Source organism: Capsicum annuum, chromosome 7 (genome assembly GCF_002878395.1).
Source record: "Capsicum annuum cultivar UCD-10X-F1 chromosome 7, UCD10Xv1.1, whole genome shotgun sequence".
Lineage (NCBI taxonomy): Eukaryota > Viridiplantae > Streptophyta > Magnoliopsida > Solanales > Solanaceae > Capsicum > Capsicum annuum.
This window is the reverse complement of record NC_061117.1, coordinates 223305274-223322886: the sequence shown is the minus strand read 5'-3', so window position 1 is coordinate 223322886 and position 17613 is coordinate 223305274. Positions and strand designations below refer to the sequence as shown.

Here is a 17613-nt window from a genome sequence, read left to right as displayed (position 1 = left end):
TGGACATTATGCTGTACTATAGCTTTCGGTAATGGCCTTGAGTGGGTCTGAGATTCTAGGTAAGTTTTTTGTACTAATCTCAGTTTGGTGTTTGATTGCATCCCAGTTTTAAGTGTTGAAATTGATTATATTAATAAGCAATTACTGTAAGAAAGGAGGAAACAAATAAATGAAGAAGATGAAGTTAGGAGTTTTCGTTTGCATAAAGATATTTTGAGAGTTAAAAGACCAACAACAACATACTCAGTGTACTTCTACCAAGTGGGGTTTGGGAAAGTTAAAAGTGTCCATACCACTACCTCAGATGAAGTAGAGATGTTTTCGATAGACTCCCGGCTCTGGACAGATAACAATATAATCAACAAAAAACATAAAATCAAACAACAAGAAGGGATATCACATCGCTAGATAATAAAGGAAACAAGACACCCATAAGGTATCACCAAACGCCACGAACCAGAGACTTCAAGAAACTACAAGCACAAATGCAAACAACGCACTCTTCTCTACTATTATAGACGTACTGTTACCCAAACCCTCTACCAGAGAGTTAAAAGGCCGTTAAGGATAAAATAGTAAAATACTTCGTCAAACCAAGAGTTATTATAAATTCAAAACACATAAGTTAGGGATGATAAATTTATGGCTTTTGGCTTATAGTCTTGTACACACTTAGCTTATTAATACTTTTATGTTCACCAAACACCCACACAAGTTAAAACATGTGTAAAGACCAATTTGATCAACTTATCAGCTTACAATACACCTAAATGTCATTAATAGTATCTCAGAAGCTTACCATACACCTAAATGTAATTAAGGCAGGAGATGTGGCAAAAATCATTGATGCTCAATTTGGCATGACAAAATACAATACAGTATCCAGAAACCCCTTAAAATGCAGAGGTTGTGCTAGAAATCAATGATATCTCAATTTGGCCAACATAATGATCTTCCATAATGGTGGCAAAATACAGATACAATATCAAGAACCCCCAACATAAGTGGGCGATGAAATCTGATTATATATCAATACAAAATTTGCTATGCAATTGAGATTTCTTTCTTCTACATTTTCTCGCTGTGCTACATTGCTCAACATATATTGGGTAGTACATATTTACAATAAAGAATGGCCAACCTGTATGATTCTTTAACTATAGTAACACAACATACTACAAAAAAAGAACTTAAGGGAGAGGACAAAGGAATTAAACTAGAGTCCGCAATCGCATCAATAATTTCTGCATGTTCTCAAGTTTCTGACTCAGCTCTTTAACATCATCGAGGGAAGACGTAGAACTAGCTAGTTCAACACTTAAAGCAGAACATCTGGTCTGTGAGTCCTTGATCATCTCTTCAAGAGAGGCTACTGTCGACTCGAGACATGAGTTTCGGCTTCCACCAGTGAAATTTGATGGTGGGCTACTATCCCTGCTGAGTTTTTCAGGGGTAAATATTCTATCAAAGCCTTCACTTCCTGCAAGTATTCATGAGTCCAAGTCACTAAATCATCGACCGGAAAATAATGCATTAGCACAATAAATTGATCAAGAGTGGAAAAGGCCAAGAGATGGCACCATCTGCTAAATGTCTAATCTGCAATATCCGACAAATTGGCCTTGCTGTTTGTTGAAGGGAATATTTTGGAGCAGAGCTCAGTTACCTTAGGGCAGAGACTTCTATTTTAGTAATTAGAAGTGCTACTGATTCAGAAAGCTTATTTAGGTATAGAATCTCGAGACTACAGAATGAAGAAATATAATGTGAAAATGAAGTTCCAAACAAGATGCATAAATTACCTAAATTACTTAATTGACTGATTGCTCCTGCACCAATTTTACTTTCTAACTTAAGTACGCGCAGAATTCCAGCGGAAATCCGACCCATGGAGTCAACCTCAGACTTACACAAGAAAGCAAGGTACTGGAGCTCAGTCTTGGTCACCGCTGCCTCAATCTGCCAAATACAACAGACTTCTTTATTACACAGAGCAGGGAGACAAAAATTAAAGGACAAACTTGAAAATCCTCGTACTGGCTGTTTGACAGAGAATTTCAAATTTTCGACAATCCACTTTCCCATTCCATCATCAACATCGTCTTCACAATTCACAATGTCTACTTCGACGTTCATACCACCAAATCTCTCAGCAGTCTCTTTAAGAGGTCCTTCGGGACTATCTCGCCGGATACTATGTGGAGAACGTGGTTTTATGATCTGAAGACCTTCCATACCAACCTGCAGCAGCTCCTAGTTTGGTTACTTGTCTTAAAAAGCTCCATGAAGAGAAAAATGGTTACAAGTAAAAGAACAAAAACGACAATCACTACTACCCCTCAATCCCAATTGAATTCTGACTCATATGTTGCTCTTGAACACATCTCAGGCCAATATTAAACAAGAGAACAAAACCAATTAGCTATTTGCATAAAGACTTAAGGTTACTGCATCATAATCTGTTCATGTGTTCAGCTCAAAAGAACAGGCCCAGAACTTACAAAAGTAACTTAGTATAGAAAAACCCTAAGAATTATTTGGAACCTCTTAAGCTATAAAGATAGGTGTAAAAACTACAAAACAATCATTGCAATGTTTCTTGTCTAAACATTGTTTTAAAGTTACTATCGAAAATCAAAATATGCAATACTTTCTTGTCTACCCTGGAAGATATGAAGTATTTTCTAACACGAGGCAAGTTCATCGATTTCCACTGGGGAAAATACATTGCACAATAAAAATAAAGTGCTTACAGTAATCAACTCGATGGGGTATCTCTTTTTGCCAGACAATTTTCCACTGCCATTTGTTACATTCTTAGAGCTGCTTGCTTTGACACAAATGTTCTGGAAAGTTGTGTGCCAACACCGCTCTTCTGTGACAGAATCTTCATGATCACAGAACCACCACCTTTCTGCTTCTTCTTGTGCACCTTCTAGAGCAAATAACCAATCTTTGAGTTCTATGGATAAGTCCACATCATCAGGTGTTTCCAACTGTAATCCACCAGGGTCTTTTCCATCTAGAAAGAACGGAAAACAGAAAGAAATGAGAAAACCATTGATCAAGAAGATCACAAGCAAAGTTATATCACTGGAATCATAGATGCAAAGAAAATGAATACTCCCTCCATCCCGAAATGCTTGTGCCTAATTTCCTCTTTAAGGAGTTACAAAATGCAGCCCACTTTCTTTAAAAGGAAAGTTTTAACACGTGCAAAAGGGAGAGTTTTAACACGTTCAAATAAAGAAAATGAGAAAACCATTGATCAAGAAGATCACAAGCAAAGTTATATCACTGGAATCATAGATGCAAAGAAAATGAATACTCCCTCCATCCCGAAATGCTTGTGCCTAATTTCCTCTATAAGGAGTTACAAAATGCAGCCCACTTTCTTTAAAAGGAAGTTTTAACACGTGCAAAAGGGAGAGTTTTAACACGTTCAAATAAGACAGCTTTGTGGACCAGCTATACTCTTTTTCTTATATCATCTTATCATCTAATTATTCTTTTAAGAAAAAAGGCATACTATGGCTCCACTACGATTTCTCACAAATATTAAAAGGCTCACATATTCGACTATTATCTTAGTGAAAGTGCCAAAGAAAAAGTGCACAATCAAATAAGGATAACAGAAGTATATAACATCATCATAAGTTGAAGAGTCCAACCATCTTTCTGTTCATCAAGGGTAAGAGGTGTTGCTTTCAAAAGTTTAGACAAAGGCCCAGCAGACAGATGCTCCAACCCTTTAGTAAGCCCTTCCCCAGGACCACCATCTGGCCCAAGAATTCCAAATCGGTGAAGTAAGGTTTCTGTGTAATTCATTCCTCCCCCAAGGCGGACACCAGCAATACAAGCTGAAACATTTAGACTGTGACACTCCATGTCCTGTGTTTTATATGGGATCACCTGTACCATTTTTATGTCCAAGAAGGGAACTGAAACAAAATTGCCATTTGATTGGAAGATCTTCCTGTTTTGCACCCAAAAGACAGATCTAAGTTGACGTCCATTCTCCACCAACTGGCCGTTTTGGTTTGAAGTCCACGGCAAGCTGTTCTCACATGGCAAGCTACTCAGAGTGTCTGCACAATCAACTTCAACACCTTCCCAAAGCAAACTCGACGAAATGGCTATAGCACCACCCAAGGTTCTATGAGTAACTTTGATGGATAGCCCTTTGCCTATAAATTGAACCAATGGCATTCCTGAAATGTCAGTGGCAGAAGATTCCAAAAATCTTAGGTTCAGATCATTCACTGCTAAACATACAGCAGTATCACCAGGAATCTTTTTGCTTAATGATCGACTTAAAGATTTATGACTTACTTCCGCCTGCGAATTGAACCTCCCGGCTACTGCTATCTTTTCACTTACCCTCCCGAAATATGTGTAAAAATCTAGGACAAAAAATAATTGTTCAACTGAAGTGTTGGACAAATACTGCTGACAGGCAACTCCCATTCTAACAATTCCTCCCGGAGGTGGGACATCTGTTAAAGGGCTTCCATCTGCAGTAGCCATTGCTACTTCAAGGCAAGCACCTTTCAGCTCAACACATCTAAATAAATTTGAAGATAATGCAACAGAATTTTGGAGTCCAGTTGCATCGCTACTTGTCTGTAGAGAGAGACTAATGACTGAAGCACCAGCAGTCCATTTCTTCTGGCTACCATCAATTGGTTGATCTTCCCACAGACAGAAGCATGCTGGATCCTTCTCGAGGTTTAGTAGCCCCATCTTTAGAGTAGGTGACTCAGAAAGGATGAAATCTTCTATATGAAACCTTGCCCCACCAAACAAATTATGACAAGCATTATTTCCACCTGGAACAGTATGATTTTGTGTTCCCGTGTCTAATGGGACAGTGATATCTAACCCCTTAAGATAGAATGTGAGGGAGTTTATAGAGAAATCTGATAGAACTACACCAGGATTAACTACAATTCCATCAGCTAAAAACGAACATATCCTCAAACATGATTCTTCCTGAAGATGAATCTGGCAAACAAACAAGAAGAACAGCATAAGTTCATCATCAGATAGCCAAAAGAAAAAGAAAATATGCGGTTGTTATCTAGTAGTATATGAATACCATAAGGGGCTGACTATTGATAACTGTGGTAGAAGCAAGAATTGGTGGAGTTGGAGAAGGCTTGAGCTGGAGAGAATGAAGAGAGATTAGGGGGACTCCAGCACTTAAATTCCCCTGCTGGTCCCCTAATGGATATATGGGAGGACAAAAATCTTTACCTGAATTAAGAAAAAGAGAAATACATTCAATTGCAACCATAAATTCTAGATTAAGCTTTCTACGACATAACAAATGTTCCCCAAAAATTGATCACAGTACCAAAGTCAGGAATGTTCAAAACATCATCAGAATCCGACAGCTCAGATGGCTGCAACAAGGTGCACGGAGGGCGTGAAAATGTATCCCTGCATTTAAATCAATTGGTGCACTAAGAAAATGCTATAGAAACTCAACTCAACTCTCAACTTCCGCAACAAAGTTTTTCAGGGAGGACTTTGTATCAACTTAATCAGATTGTTATCAAGTAATGGACCCCTATGAGGTTAAATTAGAGTTTAATGGACCCCTATGAGGTTAAATTAGAGTTTACTTTTGCAAGCACAAGGTGAAATTCTTTTTGAGATCCCTGGCTCCATATTCCTCTTGCCAAAAGGCAAAGTAAAAATTGTTAAAGCTAACTACATGAACCCCAGCAAGCAGATAAATTTAAGAAGTAGAACAAAGAGAAACTCCATTTATTCATTTCGTTGAGGGTCAAACCCAACAGTATTTAATGAACACAAATGCTCAAAGTACAAAAACATACTCACAAAGCAGTTTGTCAGAGAATCATAGATATGAACAGTAAGCTGCAGAAGCTAGTGCTTGCAGATTGATTCAGCTATCCATGAGGTACAACACTTAATAATGAGAGTTTTAGTGAACTGAACTCCAAGCTTCACAGTCATTCACAGGATAAAACAGTTCATATTTGAAAACTTGCATAATCCAAGCTATAGTTACAATGACAACAGAATTAGTTCATCTCTTGCGTGACTGTGAAGGTAAAGATTCTGTCATGATATCTCTGAGACTCATAAACTGAAGTTAAGCTTAGAATAACAGAGTTACTAGAGCCAGATATATAGAATGCAGAAAATTCTAACAGACACCGTTATATGGTTGCAACTAGTTATACAACAACAACAACTAGTTATAAACACTAAAAATAACTTTGCTCAAATAAGCTCAGTTTGCAGTCAATGCATTCCTTGCAACTTTTGTAGTATGTGATTTTGTAATAAGTGATGACAGAATCAAGGAAACTTGCCTTAAAAAGGCTCCTCCTATCATAAGACGAGTCAAGCATTTGGCAGTTTCTCCACCTGAGATACTTGCCTGCAGAAGGGACAATCCAGGCCCAATTAAAAAGAAAAAAAAGACAAAGCAAAATAACCGCCAATTCCACCAGCATACAATGCGTTGCATCTCAGCTCATGAATCAACATAAACAGATAAAAATGGAGTCCTTTTGGATCAATAAGAAGTTGTACCCGAGAAAAAAATAAAGACTGCATCAAAAGTTCAAGCTGAAATTCTGCAAAGCAAACCGACACAAATTAGTGGAACTTTTGAAGAAATTAATGTGATGTAAGAAACCTTACATTATGGACTACAATATCCTCCATTTAAATCAAACACTTTGCAGAGAAGGCAAACCAAACATCCAGTAAGAGATCCTCAATTGAACATAATATATCCAGATCACTTTGGATGTAATAGATTGATTAAGGGGTAACAACAGTTCATGCACTGAACTACATTGAAGCATTATTTATTTCAGTTGTCTTCTAGCAAAAAGTAGGTAACCAGCTAATTGACCCAATAAATCTTAAAGTGGACTCATCCATGAGATGCAACACACTATATCTGCTTTTTTATCAAAGGAGAAGTTAGACTTTTCTAATACCCACCAAATTATGATCAGGATCATATACTTGTAAGAGGGTTTTGGATTGGCTTATTTTTAAGTGCTTTTGGCTTTTAAGCACATTTTTTTATTTTCGGAGGTGTTTGGCAAAGACAAAAAGTGTTTTTAAGCACTTTACTTTAGGCTTAAAAAGTTTAAAAAAAAGGCCAAAAGCCAAAAGTAGGTTGTTACCTACTTTTGGCTTTTAGCTTTTAAGTCACTAAAAAAGAGCCCATCCAAACACCCCCTAAGCCAATTTTGTGCATATACAGTGGTACTTGAGTACCGATCTCAAAATACAGTTTCCCTTGATTGATAAAGTTCATCATGTTTTGCACCCTTGGAAGTTTAACTATAAGCATTACCTTTCTGCTTTTACTATTAGATAATGCTGTTTGAGTTATGCTCCTTAAACTACAAGTATACTAGGTGTTCTGAAGACAAACACAATTTTTACATAAGATTAAGCTGGAGTGTATTTTGTCTCTTCATTTCTGGTGTAAGGATTTCTTCTGAGATTGAAACAGAACCAATACAATACTACACTTGTTGGAGTCCTTGTAAGTAGATAAGGGCGGTTTGAACTTGTTGATCAATTTTTGTCAATGTGCAACCAGCACAAAGATAAATATACTGTTACCTTTCAAAAAAAAAAAAAAACTTCAAGTGTTAAATTTGATCCCTTTTTTTGGTTTAATAGGTTTGATTCAGAGAGATGTATAGTTAGCTTTTGGTAGTTAGGAATCCTATCACAGTATGTGCCCCTACGGAGGGAAAAAAGTACACGTGTTAGAAGTGGCAAACCTAACCTGTGTCCTTTAAACGCAGAAAAATGTGATCCACAACAATGGAGACCAAAGACCGCCCAGCTGCTTCTGTAGAACGCTGCCATAGTTAACAATACTTAGGAAAAGTCAGAAAGGTGAAGTACACGGAGGTCAATAATTTCCTAAGCTTATGTCAACATTTAGGATCCAATTTGAATAAGCTAATGACAAGGAAGTCGGTCATACCTGCAGATTTGGATTGACATCTCCTCTGTTTATACAGACATACAATCCCGTCATGAAGCGAAGAAGGGCCCGTAATCCTGCAGAATCAAAATAATAATAAGCAGATTGTAGAAAACAAGATACAAGGACAACCAAAAAATGCATGATTTTTCTACATGCCTGGTTCACTTAGAGCTGGACAAACAGCTTCTGTGATATGCAATTGAACTTCAAGCCCCAGGGGACTATTTAGTTCAGTCCTCTGAATCGTTATCTGATACAATGTGAAGGCAAGAAATCCATTATTCAATGGTCTGTTATGTCCATATTCAAAATCCATAGAAGAAAATTGTGTGCCCAATTTGCATTACATGAGCCTCTCCAGATATTCCTTCAATGAATCTTTCCCCGCCAAAAAACACTCGCTTTGCTCCATCTTCATCTCTCTTGTTACTTCCTCCTTGAAAACTTCCAAAATGTGCATCCGCGAACATATCAGGATGAGGTAACAGGTCAATAGATAGATGTTCCCACTCAAGTTTCTGTTATTAAGATAAAAGTAGATGATGCAACAGGATATAACGATGCAAACATTGAGTAATAAAGGATTTAAGACACTGCAGAAAAGAACAAGGTACCCAGAACAATCACGCAGATATTACCTCGAGAAGAATAGAATCTCATTAGTGCAAACAAAATGGGAAAAATTCTAAATAGTAGAAAAGGGAACGTAATTACTTTGAACACATATATGAACTCTTTGCCACTAGAGAAATCCCTAGCTTCCTTTAGATTTACGACCTGCAATCGCATATTGTTTGAGTCATTCTTGAGCAACAAATACACAGGTCATCTCATCTAAAATAAATGCAACCTACCTCCCAGTTCTCATTTGTAGTATACAGAAGAAGATTGTGTATAGTGATTGAAGCCATAGGTGATGCCCTAGTGATATAATCAAACAAAAGAGTGAGAAAACTATCTAGCATAGAAAACTAAATTGCATGACTGTGTGACACCAACCATAACAGATAAATAAAAATGCTCACAAGTTTTTGCTAAAAGCTTGCCAAAAGATGCAAGTGGATCTGAGCATAAACAATTGAATGTCATTTATAAGTTTGGAACCTTACATATACCATTTTGCACTCAATGTCTGAATGTTCTCGAATAGAGTGCAGTGATATATTGGTGTAGAAAAGCGTTATGCAAATCCTAATGTTAAATTGTTATATTGCCATTTCTCAGGTTTAGATGACCCAACCAACCAATCTATGATGTTCAAGAAAGTACTTATCTGACATCTTTGACAGACTTCTAAGCATCAACATGCTTTTCTTTCTTCTTCTTTTTTTTTTTCAGGGGGACATAGAATTGAGTATCAAAAAGCTCAACGTGATTTTGATCTGGACACAAATAGAAAAAAGAACATCTTTTTGTTTTGTATGGAGCAATATATGAACCATGTTCAATGACATTTATTTATGTTTTGCTTTAAGTTTACTTCTATCGCCTTCTGGACCGATTTCTGCTGTCATATCAAGCTGTAATTCTATAAAGTCTCAACCATAGGAGTAGCTACCTTGTACTTTTCCAAGTTCAAACCCATATGTTTTTCTTTTCTTTGAAGCCATTCTAAATCCAAGTCCATAATATCAACATGCTCTCACTCCCAACACCGAAATTGGTCTCTTTCATTAAGCTTCTTCGCCCATTGCTCCTATTACTATCTGTAATTTTTAATTCTTCCTGAAATCTTTAATTTTACTTTGAATGTCAGAGCTCAATAGTCCACAGTCATTCATGAGGAAATATAACCAGGCTCACGAGTGTACTAAATTTCTAGTTAAGTTCTTAAAGTCTAAATTCTGCAGTTAAGGAAGAATGGCTTCAAATTGGGTTTAAAGCTCAGTGAAATGTGATGGGCTAGGCGGAACTGATCAAAACTAGTCTAACTACCATCCCAATGGTCCATCTTGTTCTCTTCAATTGTGTACTTGTTTCTTGCTTGAGGCTCTGATAGAGAATCAGAACGCATTGAGGAGCAAGAATATCAAGTCCGATTTTGAAACAGGTGGAGAGTGCAGGATTGGTTTCCAGAAGCAAAAGAAACAGGAAAAATAGGATATAAAGAATCAGGAATGAAGGTATTGAACACTTACCAGCTTGCTCCTCCTCGGCGTCGAGCACCCCCGTGAGTTTCAAGCAGAAGATTAACCGTATGGACTTGTAATGTCATGCCATCTGCAATCTGACCAAAAAAGACCAACATACAAGATCACTCATCCTGAAAGGTCACCCAAACCTAATCTCTTTACAAGGATATGATCTTTCCAGAACTTGAGATTTAAACACAAAGACAAAGGAAATAAGAAGAGTGATGATTAATATAGTATATAGAGAAATCAGTTGGTATAGAATAATCAGAGCACTCGACCAAAGTAGAGTAAATATCATGTATAAATTATCCATTACAACTCAGTCTCTGCTTAAGTTTCCAGCCAAAGATGGAAAATAAGAGAACACAGCTACATTGATTTAGTAACAGAAAAGAGCAATTTTGCAGTTACCAAATTGATGCATGTTGGATATCATATGATTTCAATAGTAGAAGAGCCCTATGTACCGTCTTTCCTTTTCAGTCTGGTGATGCATAATATGAAGAAACAAAATAATAATTACAACACGATGAACCAAGAGCTCAAATTAAGACCTCGATGCTTTAGTTACCCACTTATTCAGGAAGATATGACCATCCGCAAACCTTCAAGGTTTAAGTTGATTAGACAATAAGGGTCTACTAACTCCATTGAATTGTGCTTTACGTTGGTCATCTTCAAATTTTAGGCATTTCATCCTTCTCTTGAAATACCCAGGTGATGGGATATCATGATAGCAACTACCGTGTTCGTAATCAACTTTAAATTATCACATTCAAAATTGTGTATGAAATCATCAAATGCAAAACAAATTGTGTACACACAACTCCCATGGCAACGTAAAGATATCAACTCAAACTCTCCTAACAAAACATCAAAACCAAGTGAGCTGATACTATAATGTTGCTAACCTTGTCAGCAAATCCATATCCACTTCCCTTTGAGGAGCCACCAGATGACGTTGCACTGATAGAAAGCATTACGATACCAAGTGAGACAATAACAATCAAACAAAGCTCTTAAGAGAGTTGTATATTAAGCTAGTGTTTGGCCATAGATTTTGGATTAGATTTTGAAAAATTTTCTTCAAATATCTGGTTGGACATGAAATTTGAACTTCTCATAAAACTTCAAAAATGCATGTCGAAACACAACTTCAAATTCCAAATATCACCATTTCAAAAACTCAATTTTTCAAGTTTCAACTTCAAAATCTATGGCCAAATGTGAGCTAGGTAATCAATCATGTTGAGCTTCTATAATACCTGCTAGAGCTCCTAGGTGTATCAATATCATCTCTTTCTTCCAGAACTAAATCGAGCCTATCAATTTGCACAACTATTGGCTCTAGTTGCACATTGCTTACTGAAGGAAGCTTCAATTTTACAAAAACCAAAATACATCAAAAAAGGACAATTAGAACAATATACATTTCGACTTCATGAATCTAGCAAAATCCAAACATTAATAAAGACAGAGCTACTAACAATGATCTCCAATTTCCCAACTTTTGCTGTTGAAACATTTAGTGCAGGTGGTAATCCTGCGCTCGCATGCAATGCATCTCCATTTATATCTGGCAAAAAATCATCAAACTTTCATCTGTATAATAAAGTAACGAGCTTCAATAACATACTTCCTATGTCCCAATTATGTTGCAGAATGAATTTCGAGAGTCAACCAACTCATTTAAGACCATGAATTCGGCACAAAATTTTTAATTTTTTGAAATAAAATTTAATATACTCGTTAGAATCTCGAAATTGGAGAGGTGACATATAAATTAGAAGAAAAATTCAACCTGAATTTTCAGCTGTATACTTAAGCAACGAGCTTCAATAACATACTCCCTCTCCCTCTCCCTCTGTCTCAATTTACGTGACACAGTTCGAATTTCGAGAGTCAAACAACTAAATAAAATTTACACATTTGAAAATTAGTTAATACTAATTGACAATTCCAAAATATATCAATCTCAAAGTCCGAATCTTTAACATAAATTAGAACGGAGAGAGTAACAATTAGAAGAAAAATTCAACCTGAATTTTCAGCTGTATAATTAAATCTCCCTCTGTCTCAATTTATTACGTGACACAGTTAGAATTTCGATAAACAAGCAACTAGATGAAATTTACATATTTGAAAACTAGTTAATAATTGACAATTCAGTATATTCCAATCTCGAAATCCGAAAGGTGTCACATAAATTGTAACGCAGCGAGTATCAAGGTATGAATTAGAAGGAAAATGTGTAACCTAAATTGGAAAGTTGAGCAGTACGGCCTTGCAATTTGAACTGATCTCGGGTAAATGACTTTAACCAATACTTCAACGTATACTCCAACGCTCTAGCTAATATCGATTCCATTTCTCACCACTTTCCTTACAGATCTAATACGCCGGAGCAGACCGGAGAACGGAGACCGGCCGGCAGGTATGAATGCGATGTGTGTCTTTCTGGTAAGAGAATTATTCGGGCGTAACCGGAAAATGGATGTATGAGGAGGAGGACGTGCTAATCACGTGCGATGGTGATTCTGTGGGGCCCGGGAGTGCAGATTTATGAACTTTCGGTGATTGTGTAATTACAATTATAGTCACATACTCGCTTTTTCTCGTTTCAAAATTTCTAATTTAATATTTTATTTTACTTATCTTTTTTTATTAATCAAGACAAATAAAATAAATATTTTTTTTCATATTTTACTCTTTAAATTAATTATTTTTTTAAATTAAATTATAACCATTATTTAGTAAAGATAATATAATAAATTTAAAATATTATTAATTAATTTTTAAAAATTAATATATCATATCAATTTAGGATGGAAGTTATAGTAATAAAAAATTTATTATAGGGAATGGATGAGTATTGGATCTTGGAAAAAAATTTGGGTGTGTTGTTTGTGTAGGAAGAGGACAAAGAGATACGACGGTGGGCGGAGATGTCAGTACAACTCATGAGAGATGTTTGGTAACTTTTGTTTGTCCATGATTTTTGAATTGAGGTAGGAGAGACAAAAATATACTCTCTCCGTCCTAAATTATGTATCATTATTTCTTTTTTAATTCGTCTCAAAATAAGTATCATTTTTTCTTATTAAGTAACTTTTTAAAGACACAATTACCCTTTTACTCTTATTGGTGCTACTTAATTAAAAAAAAAAAATATTGACACATTTTTTTATAAAGGACAATTTGGTAAATTTTATCGTCTTTCATTTTTTCTTAAACTCCGTACCCGATCAAATAGCAACACATAAAATGGGACGAAGGAAATAATATATTACCAGCAAGTGGGATCTGAAGAGGCTAAGTGTAATCTCAGTTTTAAATAAAATAATCTAGATAAGGAATAATAAGAGTACAAGATATAATAGAAATCAATATATCTGAGAATACTACTTCTATATACAAGATATACCAAGTAATATAACAAAAGATACTACATCCTAAACTCATACTAACTTTCTACCCTAATTGTCTCCTCCATAACTTCCTATTTAGGGTCATGTTCTCGATAAACTGGAGCTGCTTCATGTTATGTCTAATCACCTCCCTCCAATATTTCTTCGGTCTAATGTTACCCCACTTGAAACTATTCCTAGTCAACTTCTCACACCTTCGCACTGGGGCATCCGTGCCTCTTCTCATCACATGACTGAACCATCTCAACTTCGTTTCCCTCATCTTGGCTTTCACCGAAACCGCTCTCACCTTATCTCGAATAACCTCATTTATAATCTTACCTTTCCTAGTACACCCACACATGCACCGAAGTATTCTCATATCCACCACCTTCATCTTCTGGATGTGGCCTTCTTAACAGGCCAATACTTTGCTCCATATAAAAAAATCGATCTAACCACCACTATGTAGGAGTTGCCTTTATTTCGTATAAAAATAAATTTATAATTCATATATTATGGCGCTTTAAACCATTTATATCTTATCTATAACCATTATTCACAAGAGCAAATTCACCTAGTGCGCATCCAAAAGATAATGGTTGTAGATTTTTCTGGCAAAACCACGAAAACAGAATTGTGGGAGAGCGATAATAAGTATCATCCTGGCATGCTGCTATAAATAACGTAGCCAATGATGAAAGTCTACTAGCGGAAAGCATCACCAGCTTACATTATGCCTAAGTAGCATCGAGCATGTGAAATTCCGTGCGAATTGGGAAGAACAATCTTGCAAGATTAAATATTTGATGTGATATTATAAGTGGATCTAAAAGAACATATTTGTGTGATTCTATAAATGAATCTAAAGAGGGGGAATGTATGCGAATTTTATTCCTATCTTGAAGTAAAGAAATTGTTTACTACATATCCTTGATTCAAGAACATTATTTTTTAGAGCAAGTTTGAAAAAATAAGTTACGATGAAAATATTAATATTAAATAACTAAAAGTAATAAAAGTAAAAATAGCAAAAGATAATTAAACTAATAAATAATTTAAGTAAAGTGAAAAAGTGGAAAGAGCATATATATCTATATGAATAAGGATTATGATATTTGGTTATGCTATACATCTTTGCTGTTACCACTTTACCATTCCACTAATCAAGCCTCCTCATTCTAATCTGTAATTGTGTGCCTTTTACTCCTTTTCTTCATTTTGATAATCATTTTCTTTCTTTATGAATTTGTTTAAATGTCAAGTATAATTTGATTGGCTGTAAATTGTAATATGTAAGTTATCACCCCAAGTGTTTAGTGCAATACTTAACCTGCAGTGGGTGTTTGCAACTTTATTTTGTACATATGTACACTGATTTTTGCCACCAGATTCTGTATATATATCTACACTTGAAAGGAGAATAAAGTATGATTGTGAACTACGACAGTTACGTTACGCTTTCAGTTCTGTACAAAGCCTAGGTGCATAGTAGCTTTGAGACCTGTTAAGTTTTCATTTGATCTTGCAAGTCTATAGTCTGTACTTCTTTGTCTTGATGGTAATCGTTGATCGTTTGCTCAGTGTATAAGTTTCAATTCATTTGAACTTGCATATATGTGTGTAAAGCTATCTTTGCATTAGATACCTGTTTTAATGTCCTTCTATCATTCATGTTAAAACAGTATTTCACAGTAAACATAAAGCTATAAAGTAACTTAATGCTAGTTCTAGTCATATGCTAATGTCTACAACATTGTCTACCATAAGATCAATGTATGCATCAAATACTTGGAATAGGGAGACAACCAACCTGGAATTAGAAGACAATCTTGAAGAACAGTGAAAAATGGATGACACTCAAATAGACAAAAGGGCAGCCGGTGTACTAACGCTCCCGCTATGCGCACCACAAGGGTGTATTGTACGCAGCCTTACCTTGCATTTCTGCAAGAGGCTGTTTTCAAGGCTTGAACTCGTGACCTCCTGGTCACATAGAGGCAACTTTACCAGTTACAACTTGCCATCTCAAACACCCGAAAGGGCCTTTTGTCCCTTGATCTTAGAAAAGGTTCCAGTCTCGGAGAAATAGGTGCTTTGAGTTCCGCTACCAAGCTGGTCTGAATGCGCCTGAGGGTTCACTAGCTCGATCCCTTGTACTGGTGTGAAGGCTAAACTTGAACTCAGGCCTGATGTGAATGCACCGGTGCTACCATAACTCTTCTTCGCCTCTGAAATCTTTGCTATTTTCTTGCTCTGTCGAGCTGATATACGCAACCTGCCACTCCCAGCCTGACCAAGCATGCCATATCCCACCCCTATTCCATCCCCTAACGAACTTTCTTCAGGTACCCTGAACTGCATCCTGTTTCTTAGCTTCTGCGCGTCTGTAACCTGATATCTTTCTTTCCTCTTTCTATGCCTACGACCACCTCACTTCTTCCTAGATGTAAAATCAGGAACCGGTAGAGCCTTTGGCAGCCTTGCAGGCGGCAACTCTTGCAACTTTTCGATCTTTTTACAAATCTTTTCCTTAAAATCAATTCTTCCCGTTTTGCTCAAGTCCACACGAGCTGCTAAACTACATTTATCTGCCAGTATTTTGCGAACTTTCCCTCTTAACGAAGGAGGTGTACTCTGAAATATATCCGTCTCATCAAAATAACAGAATCGCGGTGTGGAAGCTTTGGAAAACCCTGCTAAATTCTTCCTTCTAGCACCAAGACACCTGATATTATCAGAAGGCATATTCGCCGATAACATTAAACCACCAGCACAACACACAAGTTTCGCGGCAACTGCACTTCCAACAACACCACACAAATTAGGAGCAATACACTTCATTCGACTCTCAACAAAATCAACTACCTTCTTCTTCGACGAATCCAGGTCTAAGATTCTATCACATTCTTCCAATGTCCTTTCCAATACGCGCTCCGGCAATGGCTTGCCATTAGTAGTTGATGCAGTAACAGTAACAACCATGATAACAGCTGAAGGTAACAATCCCTGCAAATCAACAAGAGTTAAATCCATCTCATCGCCAATCTTTTTAACAACTCTAGCATAATCAATCGGATGATTAACAAGTGAATCTAACTCTGGAAATTTCAATCGATACTTGTCACGTATGAAATCATGGATTACGTCAATTTCATCATCGATATCAACTGATAACGCGTTACAATCTACTATCAACTTGTATTCTGGATCATCATATTCAAGAAGAACGTCACCTTTATTCGCGAAAATTAAGGAGTGTTCCACCTTTTGCATTGTGTCGATGTAATGACGTGATTTTTGTAGCTTCAAAAAATCATCTAGATCATAATCATCATGATAATTAAACACTAAATTTTCGTATTTATCTTCCTCCATGTGTAGATGAACATCAATTGTATTATCGTCTAATTCGTCCAAATCTGCTAAGAATGAATCAGCAAGAGTTGTCATTGTTGATAGTAAATTTGCTCCAAAACACTAAATTTGATTCACAACAATTTGATTATATTATATGATAGCTAATTTGAGTTTTTAATTGTTTATATAGATGAGAAAATTATGTAGGATTTTATTTGTTTCCGTAATTGTGTAGGAATAGGAGTGCTTTTGTCGGTTACTAATTTCGTTAGGATGTTAGAATAATTTTGGGTATCTTGTTCAAGAAGGAAAGTTTTTTTTTTTGGGGGGGGGGGGGGGGGGGGGGGGGGGGGGGTGTTTCCTATGGTGTCCCGTATATTTATTGAAGTTCGACTTGTCCTATATATTCATTGAAGTTCGGCTAGTTCAGTTCTTCATCACTTAGGAGCCATTAGGGGAAGCACGTAAAGCTATATGACTAGAAAAAAGGTGCTTTTGTAGTAATTGTTGAAGTTCAACTTGTCCAGTATATTCATTGAAGTTCGATTAATTCAATTTCACGTCACTTAGAATCCATTCAAGGAAAGCACGTGAAGTTATATGACTAGAAAAAGGTAATTATGTAGTAATTGTGAGACAAATGGCCATTTTTTTTATAGTAGGTTTATTCATTGAAGTTCGACTAATTCAATTTCGCATCACTTAGTAT

The 17613-nt window shown here is 36.3% G+C and overlaps 2 protein-coding genes across 2 annotated transcripts; both read right to left on the bottom strand.

Annotated features, from left to right (window-relative positions):
* Positions 1-934: 934 nt before the first annotated feature.
* Positions 935-12711, bottom strand: LOC107856347. The gene is made up of 20 exons (XM_016701354.2): positions 12394-12711; positions 11625-11713; positions 11403-11512; positions 11049-11103; positions 10141-10229; positions 8857-8923; positions 8717-8779; positions 8350-8520; positions 8159-8252; positions 8000-8076; positions 7796-7871; positions 6571-6614; positions 6348-6415; positions 5357-5442; positions 5099-5256; positions 3672-5004; positions 2754-3022; positions 2038-2241; positions 1803-1959; positions 935-1480 (listed from the first exon to the last, which is right to left on the bottom strand). Exons 1-20 carry the CDS (start codon positions 12503-12505, stop codon positions 1212-1214), a joined length of 3591 nt encoding a protein of 1196 aa, XP_016556840.2. The 5' UTR covers positions 12506-12711; the 3' UTR covers positions 935-1211.
* Positions 12712-15237: 2526 nt separating this feature from the next.
* LOC107856307 (U4/U6 small nuclear ribonucleoprotein Prp31 homolog) lies at positions 15238-17147 on the bottom strand. Its single transcript, XM_047415628.1, has one exon. The coding sequence runs from the start codon at positions 16995-16997 to the stop codon at positions 15978-15980; it is 1020 nt and encodes a 339-aa protein (XP_047271584.1). The 5' UTR covers positions 16998-17147; the 3' UTR covers positions 15238-15977.
* Positions 17148-17613: the final 466 nt, after the last annotated feature.

Coding starts and splice junctions, on each gene's coding strand:
- LOC107856347 (XM_016701354.2), bottom strand. CDS start 12,505: ATGGAATCGATATTAGCTAGAGCGTTGGAGTATACGTTGAAGTATTGG. Junction 10,230..11,048: donor GATATGGATTTGCTGACAAG/GTTAGCAACATT, acceptor TTTTTTGGTCAG/ATTGCAGATGGCATGACATT. Junction 5,005..5,098: donor TCAATAGTCAGCCCCTTATG/GTATTCATATAC, acceptor TTTGTTTGCCAG/ATTCATCTTCAGGAAGAATC.
- LOC107856307 (XM_047415628.1), bottom strand. CDS start 16,997: ATGACAACTCTTGCTGATTCATTCTTAGCAGATTTGGACGAATTAGAC.